At 38.0% G+C, this 17,023-nt stretch overlaps 2 protein-coding genes across 2 annotated transcripts in view; one reads left to right on the forward strand and one right to left on the reverse strand.

The window, feature by feature from the left end:
- Nucleotides 1-17,023, forward strand: part of LOC132843573 (histone H2AX-like) — a 264,980-nt gene that overhangs the window by 238,030 nt on the left and 9,927 nt on the right. The gene's annotated exons all lie outside the window — the stretch shown is intronic.
- On the reverse strand, nt 4,648-5,121 carry LOC132843557 (histone H2B-like). Its single transcript, XM_060866972.1, has one exon. The coding sequence runs from the start codon at nt 5,095-5,097 to the stop codon at nt 4,648-4,650; it is 450 nt and encodes a 149-aa protein (XP_060722955.1). The 5' UTR covers nt 5,098-5,121.

The raw sequence follows: 17,023 nt of genomic DNA on the forward strand, positions 1-17,023 counted from the left end.
TTACAGCTCTTGAGAGTAGCCAGCCCCCTTTTTCAAGGGACCAAAAGTAATTGGACAGTTGAATAAAAAGCTGTTTCATGGACAGGTGTAGGCTATTCCTTCATTATTTCTTCATCAATTAAGCAGGTAACAGGTCTGGAGTTGATTCTAAGTGTGGTAATTGCACTTGAAATCTGTTGCTGTGAACTTACATCATGCCTTCAAAGGAGGTCTCCATGCAAGTCAAACAGGTCATTTTATCTCCATTAAGTATATTAAGGCTTAATAAACAAAACAAATCCATCAGAGAGATAGTGAGAACATTAGGAGTGGCCAGATCGACAGTTTGGTACATTCTGAGAAAAAAAGAATGCAACGGTGAGCTCAGCAAAATAAAAAGCCTGGTCGTCCACGGAAGACAACAGTAGATGATTAAAGGCAGAAAGACTCATGAACAAACATTAACTGAAGACAGGTGAAGTTAAGGCCTGGCAAAGCATCAGAAAGGAGGAAACCCAGTCTCTGGATAGTCCATGGGCTCCAGACTTCAGGCAGTCATTGCCTGAAAAGGATTTTCAACAAAATATTAAAAATGAACATTTTATTTATGATTATATTCATTTGTCCAATTACATTTGAGCCCATGAAAATGTAGGGACTGTGCATATAAATGGTTGCAGTTCCTGAACCTTTTACTTGATAATTTTGTTCAACCCTGGAATTAAAGCTGAACATCTGCTCTTCAAATGCATCTTTTTATTATTTTTTTTCATTTTCAATTTATTCTGTGGCATACATAGCCAAACATATGAAAATTTTGCATGTGTCCAAATATACTGTATATGGACTTAACTGTGTGTGTGTGCGTGTGCGTGTTTGTGTGAGTGCGTGTGTGTGTGAGGGTGTGCCCTGCCTGTAGCCCGAGATGCTGCGATAGGCTCAAAGAGTGCAGTAACAGATGCATCACATTGTGTGGTTCACATACTGCGGTCACATGTCGCCATCTAGTGGATCTGTGTTGCAAGGGAAAAAAATCTGAGTTCTGATATAAAGCCACAATTATTATTATTATTATTATTATTATTATTATTATTTAAAATGGGTGAACAAGCTTCTATATTTTTTCTTTCATTTGCTGCTGTAACAGAAATTTTCCCACTGGGATTGAATAAAGGTAAATCTTATCTTATCTTATCTTATCTAGCTTATTTTTGGACCTCTGTCTGTTTCTACCTTTCAGTTCTTTTCTTTAAACTCCTCATATGAATTCTAATGCGACTCCTACACTTATGGTTTTCTCAGTCCGATTACCGCCGTAATCCTTTCAGAGATGTGAATTCTTTGCATTCAATCTTTCTCTCCACACGTGGAAACATTCTTGAATACGGCTTTGTACGGCTGCTCCATTTGAATTCCCCCTCTGACTCTCACGCTCACAGTGTTAGCTGCGCCATCTTCACTCTCCTCTCCCTCCTTCTCTCTCCCGCTGCCCGTGGGCGGGGCTTTGGAAAGTGCTGTTTAAAGATTGGCTTATGAAAGATTGGCTCTTAGGAGAGCCAATCACTGGAATCAGAGCCGTGATTGGACAAAACAGCTGTCCTCCTAGAACTTACCTTTCTCTCTTTTTCTTTTAACTAGTAACCTGATTACCCGGGTTACAAGTGTCTTTATATCTTAAAGCAGGGGTGTCAAACTCTGGCCCGTGGGCCAAATTATATTTGGCCCGTGAGATCATATCAAATGTACATTACATCTGGATAGCCGCATGCTCCGCTAATACTAAAAATCCCAGAATGCCTTGCCACTGTAGTCACGAACAGCAAGCGCCTCTCATTCTCTGTTGACAGTTGTTAACAACCATGCTACAGTCACATCGGCAAGTTAATTCCACCCTCCACAAAAATGGCCAAACGAAAGATGGACAATAGGAGCTTTCAAGACAGGTGGGAGGCAGATTATCAGGTGGGCAAGACCCAAATTGCCCACTGTTGCCACCAGCTTAGTGGAGCATTATGATTTCTGAATCTGATGAATTCTGACAAACCAAAAACAGATCCAACTGAAACCATCATGACTGGTCAGTACATAATGTCCTCAATGTAAACACTGGATCAAACATTACTGCACTGGGTCACTTTCTGTAGGAACTGGTATTGGAAAAGTGAAGTGACTTTAATCATCTCAGAAGTGTTTATACATTTAATTGAATTAGAATTATTATTGATATATTGTTGTTTAATTGTTGTTCTGCATACTGCTGTATTTTTATTTTTATTGTTTTCCATTTTTCTTTTATTTCCTTTGTTGATTTACCAGGGTTTAAATTTAAACAAATCAGAAAAATCTAATAGTGTTGGGGAAAGTATAAACATTCTAGCCAATTAAAATTAGATCAAATAAATAGATTAAAAAATTAAAATTATAAATAGGTCAAAAGTTAATTTAGGTCTGATTTTATAAATTAGGAAGGACTTTATAAATAGGCCAAATCTAAATCAAGTATAATATCTGGATTTAATTTGATTAGATTTTGAAATCTGCTGATATGTATTTTATTTGTTCATTGTTTACATACCATTTTGGATTGAATATACAGCTTTTATATAAATATTTTTGTTAAGTTTATTACACCTTAAGTTGTCTGCCTGTCTTCAGTTTCTCACCACTGCTCTTCTCCAACCTACACATTGGCCCACGTACTATTTTAATTGTCCCATTCACGCTGGCACTCATCTAAGTCACAGGGTGGAGCTATAATTCATAAGGGGCCGTGATGGTAAAGAAATGTATGTTTGTTTGTTTGTTTATTTATTTACATTTATGTTATTGCATGAAAAGTTTCTGAAATACTCAAACTAGCTCATCTTGTACCAAAGAACAAGCCACAACATGACTCAGATCATATTTTTCTACATTCTGATATTGGATCTGAATAATAACTGAAGCACTTGACCTGTATCTGTTTGATTTTATCCATAGCACTGCTGATGTTCCCTTATTCATTCATGTTTGTACCCTCTTTATTTTTATATGTGCTGCATTTCTTCCAGCTGCATATGGTGTTTTTATTTTTATGTCTGTGGTTAACTGATAAAAAGTTGATATGTTTTTTTAGAAACCTCTTGCATGTGTCTATGAAATTTTGTATAGTTTTTGTACAGCCTGTCACTGACTATATTATGTCTGTGTTATGTTTCTAAAAGAACAGTGATAAAGTGCAGAATCTGAGAGCTTTAGACCTCTGATAATAAGTTCATTAGTTTCTCTGGTTGTTTCTGACTCATATAGTGCTGTATGTGCTGAAACACGTCTCTAGAAGACCACACCCAGGAAGTGATGCTGATGTAGTGTAGAAGACAAGCACATAGATTAAATAATTAATAAGCTAAATAATACACAAATAAAAGCATTGTTGATGGATGTTGACCGCCATTTTGTGGCCACGTTTAGGAAGTACAGGTTACTCACACCTTAGCCGTAGTAGTAAATAAATAATAAAAAAAAAAATAAATAAAAAAAAAAAAATAATAAATTACTACTACTACAAAAACATCATGAAAGAATACAAGGTGCAAAAACAACGGCAGGAAGAGTGGTTAAGGTTATTCAAATATTCACTTTGAATTTAAAGGTGATAATGAGCTAAACTGAATCAAAACCAAACAGAAGCTGTATGGATGAGCAATAGTGTAACTCTAGTGTAAACCCTAGACACCCAAAGCAAAGAAGAGGTGAAAGTATTAGGCTTAACAATTAAACAGAAAATGTGCTGAACACAACTGGGGAGAGAAATAATATTAAATAAAAACTGAAAATAAAAACAGGAAAAAGCCCATTATAAATCAATAATTCAGTTAATTAAAACATTTGTATTAGCTAAATTATTGTCTTTCCCTCTGACAATAAAATAAAAATAAAATTAAATAAAATGTGTGAAAGTTTTATATGGAGAAACAATAGAGAAGTTACAACACAAACATTTCTATACAAACCAAAAAAACTAGGAGGTCTGGGTGCTACGGAGCTGGGTAATAAAGTAAACAAAATAAAATAAAAAAAAACTTTTTATACATTGTACACATATCAGCAGAAAGATGGCATGAAGTAAAAAAAAAATATATATATATAAATGTGATTGAAAAAAAAACAAAACAAAAAAAAAACACTAATGTATTGTAATAATGTCATTTTCTACACAAAGTTAACAAATATGTGATGGAACTTTACTGGCTAATTGTATTGTCAATTCTAAAATTTTGAAAACCAGATGTAAAATGATTAGTAACCGGTGCAATATTCCTGCTGCGGTAGTGTACAAACAAATTGTGAGCTAAAAACACAAAAGAACATGAACCGGTACTTTCTACTTTATTAAAATTTTTTTGCTATTGGATGCTAAAATGTTAACGCAGATATGACATTTGTTTTTTTATTCAAATGTATGATTATTGAAAGATATAGAAATAACTTTGTAAAACACAATATACTTTTGAATGAGATTTTATAAAGTTTGGAAAATAAAAAATAAAAGCAAAACCGGCAGCAAAGTTGTGTGTGCGTGTATCTGTGTGAGAGAAAGACACGCAGAAAGGAGATTTGCACGTTGTATGAAAAAGGGGGTGGCTCTTAAAAGAGCCTTTGTGTTGATAAAGACGGCGGTAAGGCGCTTTACTTGGAGCTGGTGTACTTGGTGACGGCCTTTGTGCCCTCAGACACGGCGTGCTTGGCCAACTCTCCGGGAAGCAGCAGACGCACGGCAGTCTGGATCTCCCTAGAGGTGATGGTGGAGCGCTTGTTGTAGTGAGCCAGACGAGAAGACTCACCGGCGATGCGCTCAAAAATGTCGTTGACGAACGAGTTCATGATGCCCATGGCCTTAGAGGAGATGCCGGTATCAGGGTGCACCTGCTTCAGGACTTTGTACACGTATATGGCGTAACTCTCCTTCCTGGTCTTTCTGCGCTTCTTGCCGCCTTTAGCCGCCGTCTTGGTCACGGCTTTCTTGGATCCCTTCTTGGGCGCGGTCTTAGCTGGTTCAGGCATGCTGTTGCTGTTCGAATGAACTTCGAGAGAATGAAAAACACCCACCTTGCGGCTGGTATATTTACGGTCTGACATTGTAATTAGGCACAAGAGAACAAACGTGTGTTATTGGTCATAATCCCAAAGCCCCTGACGCGGAGCGCCTCCTCCCGCTCCTCCTACACACTTACTCCTCCCCACTGTCCCCTCTGTGCTTTGTTCTCCTCCCGCCGTTTTACACTCAATTTTGTGCTTTATGACAAAAGAAAAGGGGAAACAATTCCTGTTTCTACCACCAAACTTTACACGTGTTTCACACACAATAAAATAAAGAGAGATGTATGTAAATCAATTAACTTATATAATATTGTAATAAAGAGCATCTATTATATAAATATATATCAGATATTGCTTTATACGGCTTTTGACGGTGTAGGTGACGGCGTCGCGGATGAAGTTCTCTATTGCCCCTTTTCCACCGAGGCAGTTTGAGTGCTGGTTCGGAGCCTAATTTAGAACCAGTTCTTTCTTTTTCGACAGCCAAAGCACCGGCTCTGAACCAGGAAAAGTGGTTCTTAAGTAGCACCAAAACGTCGCTGGTCTAGACTTAAGAACCGCTTGTGTCCGGGGCTGTGGGCGGGGCTACTGTTAGCGCATTTGATAATGTACCTTAAGTGTACTAATGTTTGATACACTTTTACTTTACCGTGATATGATACATTATCAGCACACATGATAGTATGTAGCTACATGCTAAGGCTAACTTTTTTCTGTGTTAGCGATAAAATAACGTTATGTACTTTATCGATTACAACCTCCGTTTATACAGATTACATGGAGCTGCACGTACACGTTTTTTTCGCCGCGTTAATGTAGGTTCACAAAGCCATGAGCATTAACAGTAAAGCAACATCCGCCATTGTTGATGTGTTTGTTTTTGCCGCTGCTGCGCTAAAGTTGCAGGGACACGTTACACGTATAAAGTGACGTAACACTCGGCTCTTGATGCTCTCTAGCCGGTGGAAAGGCAAACAGGTTCTTAGAAGATTCACCAGTGGAACCAACTTTGAACCAGCACATGGTTCTTTCCGGTGGAAAAGAGGCATAAGACGACTTTGAGAACACCACGAGTCTCTTCGTAAATCAGGCCGGAAATACGCTTAACACCGCCACGGCGAGCCAGACAGCGAATAACCGGCTAGGTGATTCCCTGGATGTTATCGCGAAGACCTTACGATGACGCTTTGCGCCCCCTTTGCCGAGTCCCTTAGCGCCTTTACCTCTACCAGACATGATGCTGCCCTCTCGAATTGAAGCCGCTCAATAAAATACGCCAGAGAGAGGCCGAATATTTATCCTCCATCTCCTGGACCCAGTTGAGAACAGGCGAGGTCTAAGCACCAGCGCTCACACAACAGAACACGTTCATAAACAAACACAGCTTTTAACTTGCTATTTTATCCATTTGGATGTAAAACTCCTCTAATTGGTTCTCGATGAGAGCACGAGCGTAAAAAACTGTATAAAAGTAGGTCATGTGAACCAAGCGCGCATTTCAAATTACATTTCGAATGGCGTATATATTTGTGCAGACCCAGTTTGGGGAACTCTTCCCCATCGAAGTCAGGCTAGCAGGCACGGTTGAAGAGGCCAAAACAGTCATAACTGCGAAAAAAAGGATCCCCCGAGAACAGCAGATCCTAATACTAGGCGACACCATTTTAGAAGACCATCGCACCCTGGCCGACTACAACATACAGACGGGGTCGACCGTCCGCCTGGTGGTCCACCTCAGTACGTGCCGTCCTGAGAGACGTACTGCTTACCGCTTCTAAACGAGCGACGTAAAACACAACACAACGGCTCTTTTAAGAGCCACCACTTTTAATCAAAAGAGATTCCGTCCTTTATTGAATGCGTTTTCTATGTGTTATACATAATATAAGCTTTAAGATAAATTAAATATAATATTATTTAAATTTGCAGGTCATCGCTGTCGGAAACCACGTATATCCAAACTTTGTCAATTTCATATTTTTTCACATATCGATGCTATTGGTCAGTCCCCACGTGCGTCTGTTATTTTTTACAAGTGAGCGCAAATCTCATAACTCCATTGGACACTTGGCAAATCTCGTAACTCCACCTCTTCTTCACTCCGCGGGAGAGCTTCGCGGCAGCTTGCATCTCCGATAAAACGTGACTTTGGGAAAATGTGTTAAATGGTACACAACAGTAAATGATAATTTATATATGTATAATAACTTACAATACACCGGTACAATGTTTAACAACTCAAAATATGGCGTTCTTTTATTTCCTGAAAAATAATGGTTAAACATGGGGTACAACAGCACAAAGTGATTCAACATATAGTTTATAACAAGCTAACGAGCTGAAATAAAACAATAAACAGATCACCTGAACGTATCTCCAGGCGGCTGGAACATGAAATTCCCTACTCTGAAGCTGTAGATATTTCTGTAGCCCATCCTCTACGAACAGCAGAGCGATCGCCATAGCATCGTCCGAGATAAGTCCCAACTGGTCTATGAAGTCCTCTCAGTCACATTATGACGTTCTCCAAGAAGACCTTCAGCACACCGCGAGTCTCTTCGTAAATCAGGCCGGAAATACGCTTAACACCGCCACGACGAGCCAGACGGCGAATAGCTGGCTTAGTGATTCCCTGGATGTTATCGCGAAGGACCTTACGATGACGCTTTGCACCCCCTTTACCGAGTCCCTTACCACTTTTACCTCTACCAGACATGATGCTGCTCTCTCGAAGTGAAGCCGCTCAAAAGAATACACCGCACAGAGACCAAAAATGTATCCTCCATCTCCTGGACCCAGTTGAGAACAGGCGCGGAGGCGGGTCTAAGACCAGCGCTCACACAATAAAACCCGTTCATAAACAAAGAGAAAGCCAAAGCTTTTAACTTACTAGTGTATTTTTTCTGCTGCAACCTCTCTGTACACACAAGGATCATCATTATTATTGTTGTTGTTATAAGTCTTAGTAGTAGTAGTAGAATTTAACCCCAGGTATACAAAGTGAGTATTTCAATAAAAATATACAGACCAACACCCAGCAATGTATAGAGGTTAGTAACAGCACTCTGTGGTTGTACAACATTAACCTGCACTGTTTAGATGTAAAACATCCATTTGAGCACATCTGTGGCTTGAGAACTGTATTCTATACTCCTAGGTCCACTACTAGGAGGCCCGGTGTTCCCCGTTTGTCTGGGTACTGTACATTATAAACCGAGCCCATGTTTAACCCTGATAGTAGATTACAAGCAACACAGAAAGGAATGTAAAGACAACATTCAGGAGTCATTTTATAAGCTGTAAAACACAAAATATTACAGAATCTATAAGGTTTATAGTCTAAATGAGCTATATTGTCTCCAACACTAATCTCATTCTAAAACTCAGTGTCATTCACAAAGAAAGTTCATTGAAGTCAAAATTCAAATATCAAACGTGGGTCAAAACAAAACGTCACTGTTCTACTTGAAATATATAGTCGACACCGTCTAGACACAGGCCTTACTGTAAATGGGATCATTTGAACAGCTATGTTAGATTACATGTATAAAAGTAGACGCTGTTTGTTATAGATAAACAAGACAACAGCTGAACAACAGAGTCTGATACACTGTACACTCTATTGTACTGAAAGCAGAACAATGAAGTGTGATTCTGATAGTTGTGTGTGACTGCCAGAATCTGGAAACCAACATATAAACTGGTTATTAATCACTGTGACATGCCGTATTCAAACAAAGGGTTAATCAAGATTCAGAATTGAAGACAGAACCAAACAATACACAAACAATAAAAGAAAGAAAGAAATCAAAAGCAATATAGAATGTACAGACAAACTGAAACACGTTTAAAAAAAAAAAAAAAAAAAAATATATATATATATATATATATATATATATATATGCACACACACACACACACACACACACACACACACACACACACACACTCTCACAGTTACGTCCATATATATTTATATTTGGACACAAGCACAATTTTGGCTATGTATGTCACAGAATAAAATGAAAATGAAAAGAAGAGAAAAAACAAAGAAACAAAACAAAAAAAAAAAAACAAGATGCATTTGAAGAGCAGATGTTCAGCTTTAATTCAAGGGAGTGAACAAAAATATCAAGTAAAAGGTTCAGGAACTGCAACTATTTTTATGCACAGTCCCCACATTTTCAGGGGATCAAATGTAATTGGACAAATTAATATAATCATAAATAAAATGTTCATTTTTAATATTTTGTTGCAAAATCCTTTGCAGGCAATGACTGCCTGAAGTCTGGAGCCCATGGACATCACCAAATGGCTTATGCAGAGCATTCAGTCTCTTTGGGCAAGTCGTGGCCTAATGGTTAGAGAGTCTGACTCGTAATCCTAAGGTTGTGGGTTCGAGTCTCAGGCCGGCCATGACTGAGGTGCCCTTGAGCAAGGCACCGAACCCCCCAACTGCTCCCCGGGCGCTGCAGCATAAATGGCTGCCCACTGCTCCGGGTGTGTGTTCATGGTGTGTGTGTTCACTGCTGTGTGTGTGCACTTTGGATGGGTTAAATGCAGAGAACGAATTCTGAGTATGTCACCGTACTTAGCCGTATATCACGTCACTCACTCATAAAACCAAAGCAGAATTTTGGTGGAAGTGTTGGGGTATTGGGAATGTGATGGTGAACCTCATGGGTTTATTTACTATAATAATAATAATAATAATAATAATAATAATAATAATGTACTGTATAATGTTAATTATTAATAATAATATGAAGTAAATAAAAGTAGTAGTTTTTGAGCTTAAACTGAAGTTAATTTTTATTGTCATTCCTTCTCACTACAGAAATGTTGAGTGAGAAAAAAACAGAAACACAATGATACATTTTAAAGAGTCAGACATTAGACTCTACACACCACTGTACAATACCATCCATTATACAAGGCTGTGTGGATGAGCTTTTATAGGAAGGATAATTTATCATGTTGTTAGAACAGTTAGACGCAAGTGCAGGTAAGTGTTCTGTTTAACCAGGAAGACAATTCCAAAATGTAAGGTAAAATCTCTGTGATAAACAGACCAAAGTCGAGCAATCAGCAAGCAGGATATCCAAAACAAAACAGTGGATACAAACATGAGCAAAGACAAAGATGTTAGTAGGCTGCTGTGTTTGCTGGGAAATGGAGTTTGTGTTGTGGTTTTACCTGGTATATGTAATAAATAACACACATTAATACAAACATAGAATTTAAGTTACAGTCACAAATATTTAGATATTGGTTTAGCAAACTCAGTGGAGATTAACCAAAGGTACAAAGATCACTCCGGAGAGCAGGGTTGTAGCAGCCAATTTCAGACTTTGTATAAGATGTATGCTAATGTATGTATGCTATATTTCCTCCCAACAAAGTTTTAGACTGATTGTATCCTTAGTCTGTGTCTTATTGAACCGGTATTGATCTGTTCATTGATAAAATTCAATGCACTTTTAAACCATACTCTGGATATGTCAGGACTCTGCTCCAACATTCCCTGCTGGAACTTTAGAGGGCCTTCCTTGAGCGTGTTATGTCATGTGTTTTACATCTGGACTCACCTGTTCCTAATTGCCTGTTAATCATCATGTAACCACTTTGTTTAGCCTTGTTTCTTGTTTTTGTGATTTTTTTCCCTGTCAATGTTTTTTTTTTTTTTCTTTTTTTTTTTCCTTTTCATAATCAGTTATCATTTTATTTTGATTATCCCTGCATTTGGGTTGTTTTTTTATCCTTGCCATGTCAACTGCATCTCAGACCGGATAAGGGAATCTGCCAAGTGTCATAAATATAAATGTACTTTATTCTTTTCAGAATAAAGGCTTGAGCAGTTCTCTACAATGTAGAAAGCTTTCATCTCTTCTAATTTCCTTACATAAATAATTTAAAAGAACAATTTCACCATCTTGCCCTGCGATGGGTTGGCACTCCGTCCAGGGTGTATCCTGCCTTGATGCCCGATGACGCCTGAGATAGGCACAGGCTCCCCGTGACCCGAGGTAGTTCGGATAAGCGGTAGAAGATGAATGAATGAATGAATGAATTTCACCATCTTGTTGCCAGTAATAGCCAATGCTCCCATACATGTGTTTTCTGTGTACAACAAGACTCACTGCTCCCAAACATTTTCATCCTATTGCCAAAGAAAGTGTCACTCACCAAACGGTTCCAGTCACACTCCAGGTCAGACTTTTTGGTGATTAAGGACACCAGGTCTAAATCTCTGTTGGGAGGAAATATAGTACACATACATTTTATTAAACAAAGTATAAAATTGGCTGTCACTTCCTTGCAGTTATTTACTATTCTACGATCTGAATATATTTGTATTAATGTGTGATATTTATGTACTGTACTGTGTTCTGTTGTTCCTCACTCAACATTTTTGTGGTGAGATAGAATGACAATAATGTTGACCAAAATTCTGATTTGGTTTAATCAAATGTTTATGTAAAGTATCACAGAGTAAATGGTTTGCATAAGACATTTTGCCTAGAAGAAATCAAAATGTAGCATTTCTTTTAAAGACTATAATCACATGAATGCCTTTAAAGCAAAAACATTTCCCAAATATAGATTATGTTCAAAATAAAATATCATAAAATATATAAACAAATTAAAAATAATAGATACATTGTACTGTTCATAATATAAAGCAAAAGACACACAGCTCTTACTTCTTGACAATAGCCATGGGTCATCCACCAGGTATTACAGAAACTTAATGCTGCTGACCCTATTAATACTACCATAAATTATCTGTGAGTGTGTCGGCCTTCCTGAAGTTGATTACCATCTATGGTTTTGATTACATTCTATTGCTTGTCATTATTGATGGAGAGGTTGTGGACTCTGGAGGGGGCTTGTATTCTTTAACCCTCTGGAGTCTGATTTCCCGCCGGTGTCCAAAAGTGCTTTTTTTTCAGATGCCAGCAAAAAGAGCTGAAACTGCTCTGTCATATTTGATCAAACATGTCAAAGTAATACATCATTTAAATCTGTAAAGGGTCTACTTTCATTTGTGTATGCTCACTATATAAACAAAACGTTGTATTTTTTTAAATGAATGAAATAATCAGGGTGCACCGTCTGTCGCCTTTGTCTGTGTGATCTTCGTTTAGAAACACGTCATTAAAACGCGCTGAAACTCGGCCAATATCTGACACACAGAAATAAAAAAGTATAACTTTAGACAGCTTAAAGTAGTAGTTTTAGAATAAGTCGGTGAAATAAAAAAACATATGTTTCCAATGAATATAAATCATGTGAAACCAAGTAGAGGCACAGAATTTTCAGCTCAGGTCATTATCTGATAATGAGCTGCGACCGGACACGCCCCCCCGCTATTCACAGGTAAATATTTCACACGATGAGTCACACACCCCCCGGATAGTGACATAAAACAATGTGATTCCCCTGAGATTATTACACATTCAGCTGCTTTTGAAAGATGACTCGCTACACCCAGAGCCGATCCTGACCTCCCTGGGGCCCTAAGCAAAATTCTGCTAAGGGGCCCTCCTACCTGACCCATGAGCCATGTAAACCATTTGCCACATATTCACACTTGACAGCATCTCCTCTACTAACAAATTTCAGCATAGCACCTGTAAGTTATAGATAACTACTATTATTCATTTTATAAGCTGCATTAGGCCCCACTTAAACTGCCTCCCTCAGATTCCTCTTTATCCATTTTCAAATATAAAATACTATTTATAATACGACTTGGCTCTTGCAATAGTCAACTAGTGAATATGCAATAGCATGTATTTTACTAGTGTAAAATGTAATTCCTGATATCAAAAATATGGTTACTACTAGAAATCACAGTCTTAATATTTACATTTTAAGTATTGAAAACTGAATTATTTACTGAGGAATGTGCATTCATATTGACCTGGCATTATGCTCATTCCAATGTAAATCCATTGGTTTCCATATTGCATTAACGTTGTTGTAACCTTGAGAGACTATAAACATTGTCATTTAGGAGTGCTATCACGCTACTTTTTGTACTGGTCCCCACTTTTTTTCACTTTTCATGGCCAGATGGATAACTCCGCTTCATATTGTCATCTACACAGCAGGGGCGATTCTAGGGTCAGAGCTTTAGGGATGCTGAAGCTAAGGTTATGATCAAAAGGCACACCGAGGCGTGTCATTTTAAATGTCTTTATTATTATTATTGGGCTTTTAACTTTTTATTAAATGACAAATTCCTTTCACAAGATCATTATGGACTGTCCCTAGTCTCTCACCTGATTGTGCCTTTTTTCTTTTAAAGAACTGTCATATGTCCATTGCTCACTGGCAGGACACAGACACACACACACACAGACACAGAGAGAGAGAGAGAGAGAGAGAGAGAGAGAGAGAGGGAGAGAGAGAGAGAGAGAGTAATGCTAGGAGTTCAGGAGTTAAGCCTGGTTCAGTTTAAATCCTATGTGTGTGAGGAATGAATAAATACAGCAAAGTGAGTGAGTGTTTTCACACATACTGGTGGTACACAGTGATATGTCGTTCATTTTCACTCTGGTCCAAACGCCAGGGCTTCCATGTTTCCAAAAGACAGACGTGACGTCATGTTTACATGACTCCCGATTGTTAAAATGAGTATCAAATTAACGATAAACTACTAACAGAGACACACGTCCGCACTACACAGGTACGCAGTTTATTTGTCGTGCTTCTGTTTTTGTTTCACGCTCTAGCAGTTAATAAACAGAACTGCATGCGTCTTGCGGAAGAACATTGTAACCGGCGCTACTTCTCTCCGTTTATGACTATGGACGAGTCACTCACGTCCTGTGCTACTCCACAGCGGTGGCGACTCGCTGGACTAAAATATTAATAAAAATTTTAGGGGTGCTGAGCTCCTTTTTAGCCTCGCCCATGCTACACAGTAAACATTAACACACGCTGTAAAATGAGGCAGGGGAGGCGGGGCCTTGTGTAATTTGCGGGGCCCTACGCAACTTGCATAGTGTGCTTATAGGGCCGATCGGCTCTGGCTACACCTGTGAGGAAGCTCTTCAGATGGTTTTGGACAGTGATGAAGAATTTACCTTTTCATCTGAAGAAGATTGCGATTCCGACGAGGAGCGTTTGCATTTTGAAGAGCGAATCGACCCATTCGAGGATTTTCCATCAAGTTGCTATGATGAGTAAGTTATTAAGTCTTACATTCTGATCATATAAAACTTACAAACAAAAAAATATTGTTTGTAGACATCTCTGCCTAGCTTTTGTCAGCATTGCCTTTTAATGTTACTGTACAACAAAAATCCGCCAATATCGTAATTGTATGCCCTAAATATTGTTGACGTTATATAAAGTTATATTTTAGCCTCAGTTCAGTTTTGGTTAGTCTCACTTATCATCCTGAAAGGCTGTTATGTAATGTTAGCTAGCAGAGATGTTCTGGAATGCTGAGGTGTAAATGCTATATCTACAATGCATGCTAACAAATATATATTGTTCAAGTGTATTCATTCATTCATTCATTCATTCATTCATTCATTCATTCATTTTCTACCGCTTATCCAAACTACCTCGGGTCACGGGGAGCCTGTGCCTATCTCAGGCATCATCGGGCATCAAGGCAGGATACACCCTGGACGGAGTGCCAACCCATCGCAGGGCACACACACACTCTCATTCACTCACGCAATCACACACTACGGACAATTTTCCAGAGATGCCAATCAACCTACCATGCATGTCTTTGGACCGGGGGAGGAAACCGGAGTACCCGGAGGAAACCCCTGAGGCACGGGGAGAACATGCAAACTCCACACACACAAGGCAGGAATCGAACCCCCAACCCTGGAGGTGTGAGGCGAACGTGCTAACCACTAAGCCACCGTGCCCCCCTTCAAGTGTATTCAACATCCTAAAATATATTGTTTGGTTATTTTTAGGAATGTGGCTGCATTACCCATGCCTTCAATGAAAACGCACAGCAGGCCATGCACGGGTCGCTCCATTTTGAGTTCGACCGAGAATCATCCTGAGTAAGTACATATTTTGTATTTTCTTAAATTATATTTAGTTTGAATCATTATTGCATTGTATGACATGCAAACAACGTTATCAATGACAATATTATTTGCTCAGCTGTCAATGGTGATGGTGTAAATGTCTGAGATGCATTATGGTCTATGGTCCATCAACAAACATTTATCTGTCATATTGCCCATCAACAAATAGGCCTATAGGCTATACAATGCATGCTAAGAAATATATATTGTTTGAGTGTATTCATCATCCTAAAATATATTGTTTGGTTATTTTTAGGAATGTCGCTGCATCACCCATGCCTTCACAAAACACCATGGAAAAGCCTGGCATGCGATGTTCACCTGTGTCTTCAGTTGAACAGGAACTGATTTCAAGAGTGGCACAGGGATTTTGCAGTATTGTAGTGTAGTGTGTTATTTATTTATTTATTTATTTATTTATTTATTTATTTATTTATTTATTTATTTATTTAATGCATAGTATTGTAGTGTATTGTTGTATTGTTATTGTTGCACTCTTTTTTTATTTTTTATTTAATGCATAGCATTGTAGTGTATTGTGTTATTGTTTTTTTGTACTCATTTTTTATTTTTTTTTTTTATACATACTGTACTGTATTGTTTTATTGTTACACAATTCCCTTTTTAATGCTGTCCTTGCTAATGTGTATTTTAAATAAACCACAAAGGAAACACATTCTTTCTTGTAGTACTGTACTTCTCACTCAGATCCTGGCTCAGTGATCCACAGCTCATTATGTAATCCACAGCTCATTATGTGACCCATTGTCTACAAAGCTGTCAGTCACAGCATGTCGATGCCTTTTCGCATATGGCCTTTCAAAATAGAAAGTGTCTTTTAAATTTTACATAAATGTATTGTTTAATGTGAATGAGCAGGCAGGATGATTTTCACATGATTACAAAAAAAAACATTAGAAGATATGTTCTCAAAAAGTCTTGAGAAAACATGTTTACTATAGGTTTTGTGGCCTTATTTCAGTGTTTTTTTTTTTTTTTTTTTTTTTTTTTGCTTTTTCAAAAACCAGGCATAAACCTTATTTTGTCAAAAATACAACCACACACATATAAGTTCTTTACATATTATGGTAGCCCAGTTTGTGCTGAATACAGTGTAATAAGTCTTTTGTCAATAATATATTTGAAAGCAACTAAAAAGAACCAAATGTAAGAGCATGTCAAAATCTCTCAAGGGGCCCAAAACACCTTCAGACTCCAGAGGGTTAATGTCCTGAAAACCTTACCACAAACATGGTGAGTCATTGTTGTCTGTGTAATGGATGTTAATCTGTTTCAGCTTCAGTCCATACAGTCTCTTAGCTTACCTGATAACTTAGGACAGATTGTTTTTGGCCAGTCTGTAAGATGCAGTTTCTTTATATCGTAAAAAGCATCATTATGGATTGTTCACAGTGAGTGGACATCTCGAGGCAGCTATGGTTTCAGTTTGGCATGCATCTTGATATGCAGTTATTAATATATACTGTTAAAGACTCCATCTACTCCTTAAAGTTTGTGCTGCTATCACATGCTGCTGTAACACTGAAGATTTTCCCATTGTGTTGATTCATCATTCCTGGTCTACATCATGGACAATTCATCTCACTCAGTAAAGATCCATTAAAGAGACAAATATTGTATCTACTGTAAAACAAAAAAAAAAAAAAAAAAAAAAAAAAAAAAAAAACCCTGAGAGAAGTAGTGTCAGCTTGACTTAAGGAAAGATATGATGTGTAGAAATTATATTCAGTATCACACTTTTTGGTATCTGTTTGGTTTTTAGTAGTTTCATATAGTACTGTACGTCCAAAGAATGCTTTTCCAGAACCGGTCAGGCTTTTTTTTAGATTTTTTTTTTTTTTTTTTTTTTGACAAAGTCTAATCTGGCCTTTCTA

The sequence above is a fragment of the Tachysurus vachellii genome, chromosome 3, assembly GCF_030014155.1.
Source record: "Tachysurus vachellii isolate PV-2020 chromosome 3, HZAU_Pvac_v1, whole genome shotgun sequence".
In the NCBI taxonomy this organism is placed as follows: domain Eukaryota; kingdom Metazoa; phylum Chordata; class Actinopteri; order Siluriformes; family Bagridae; genus Tachysurus; species Tachysurus vachellii.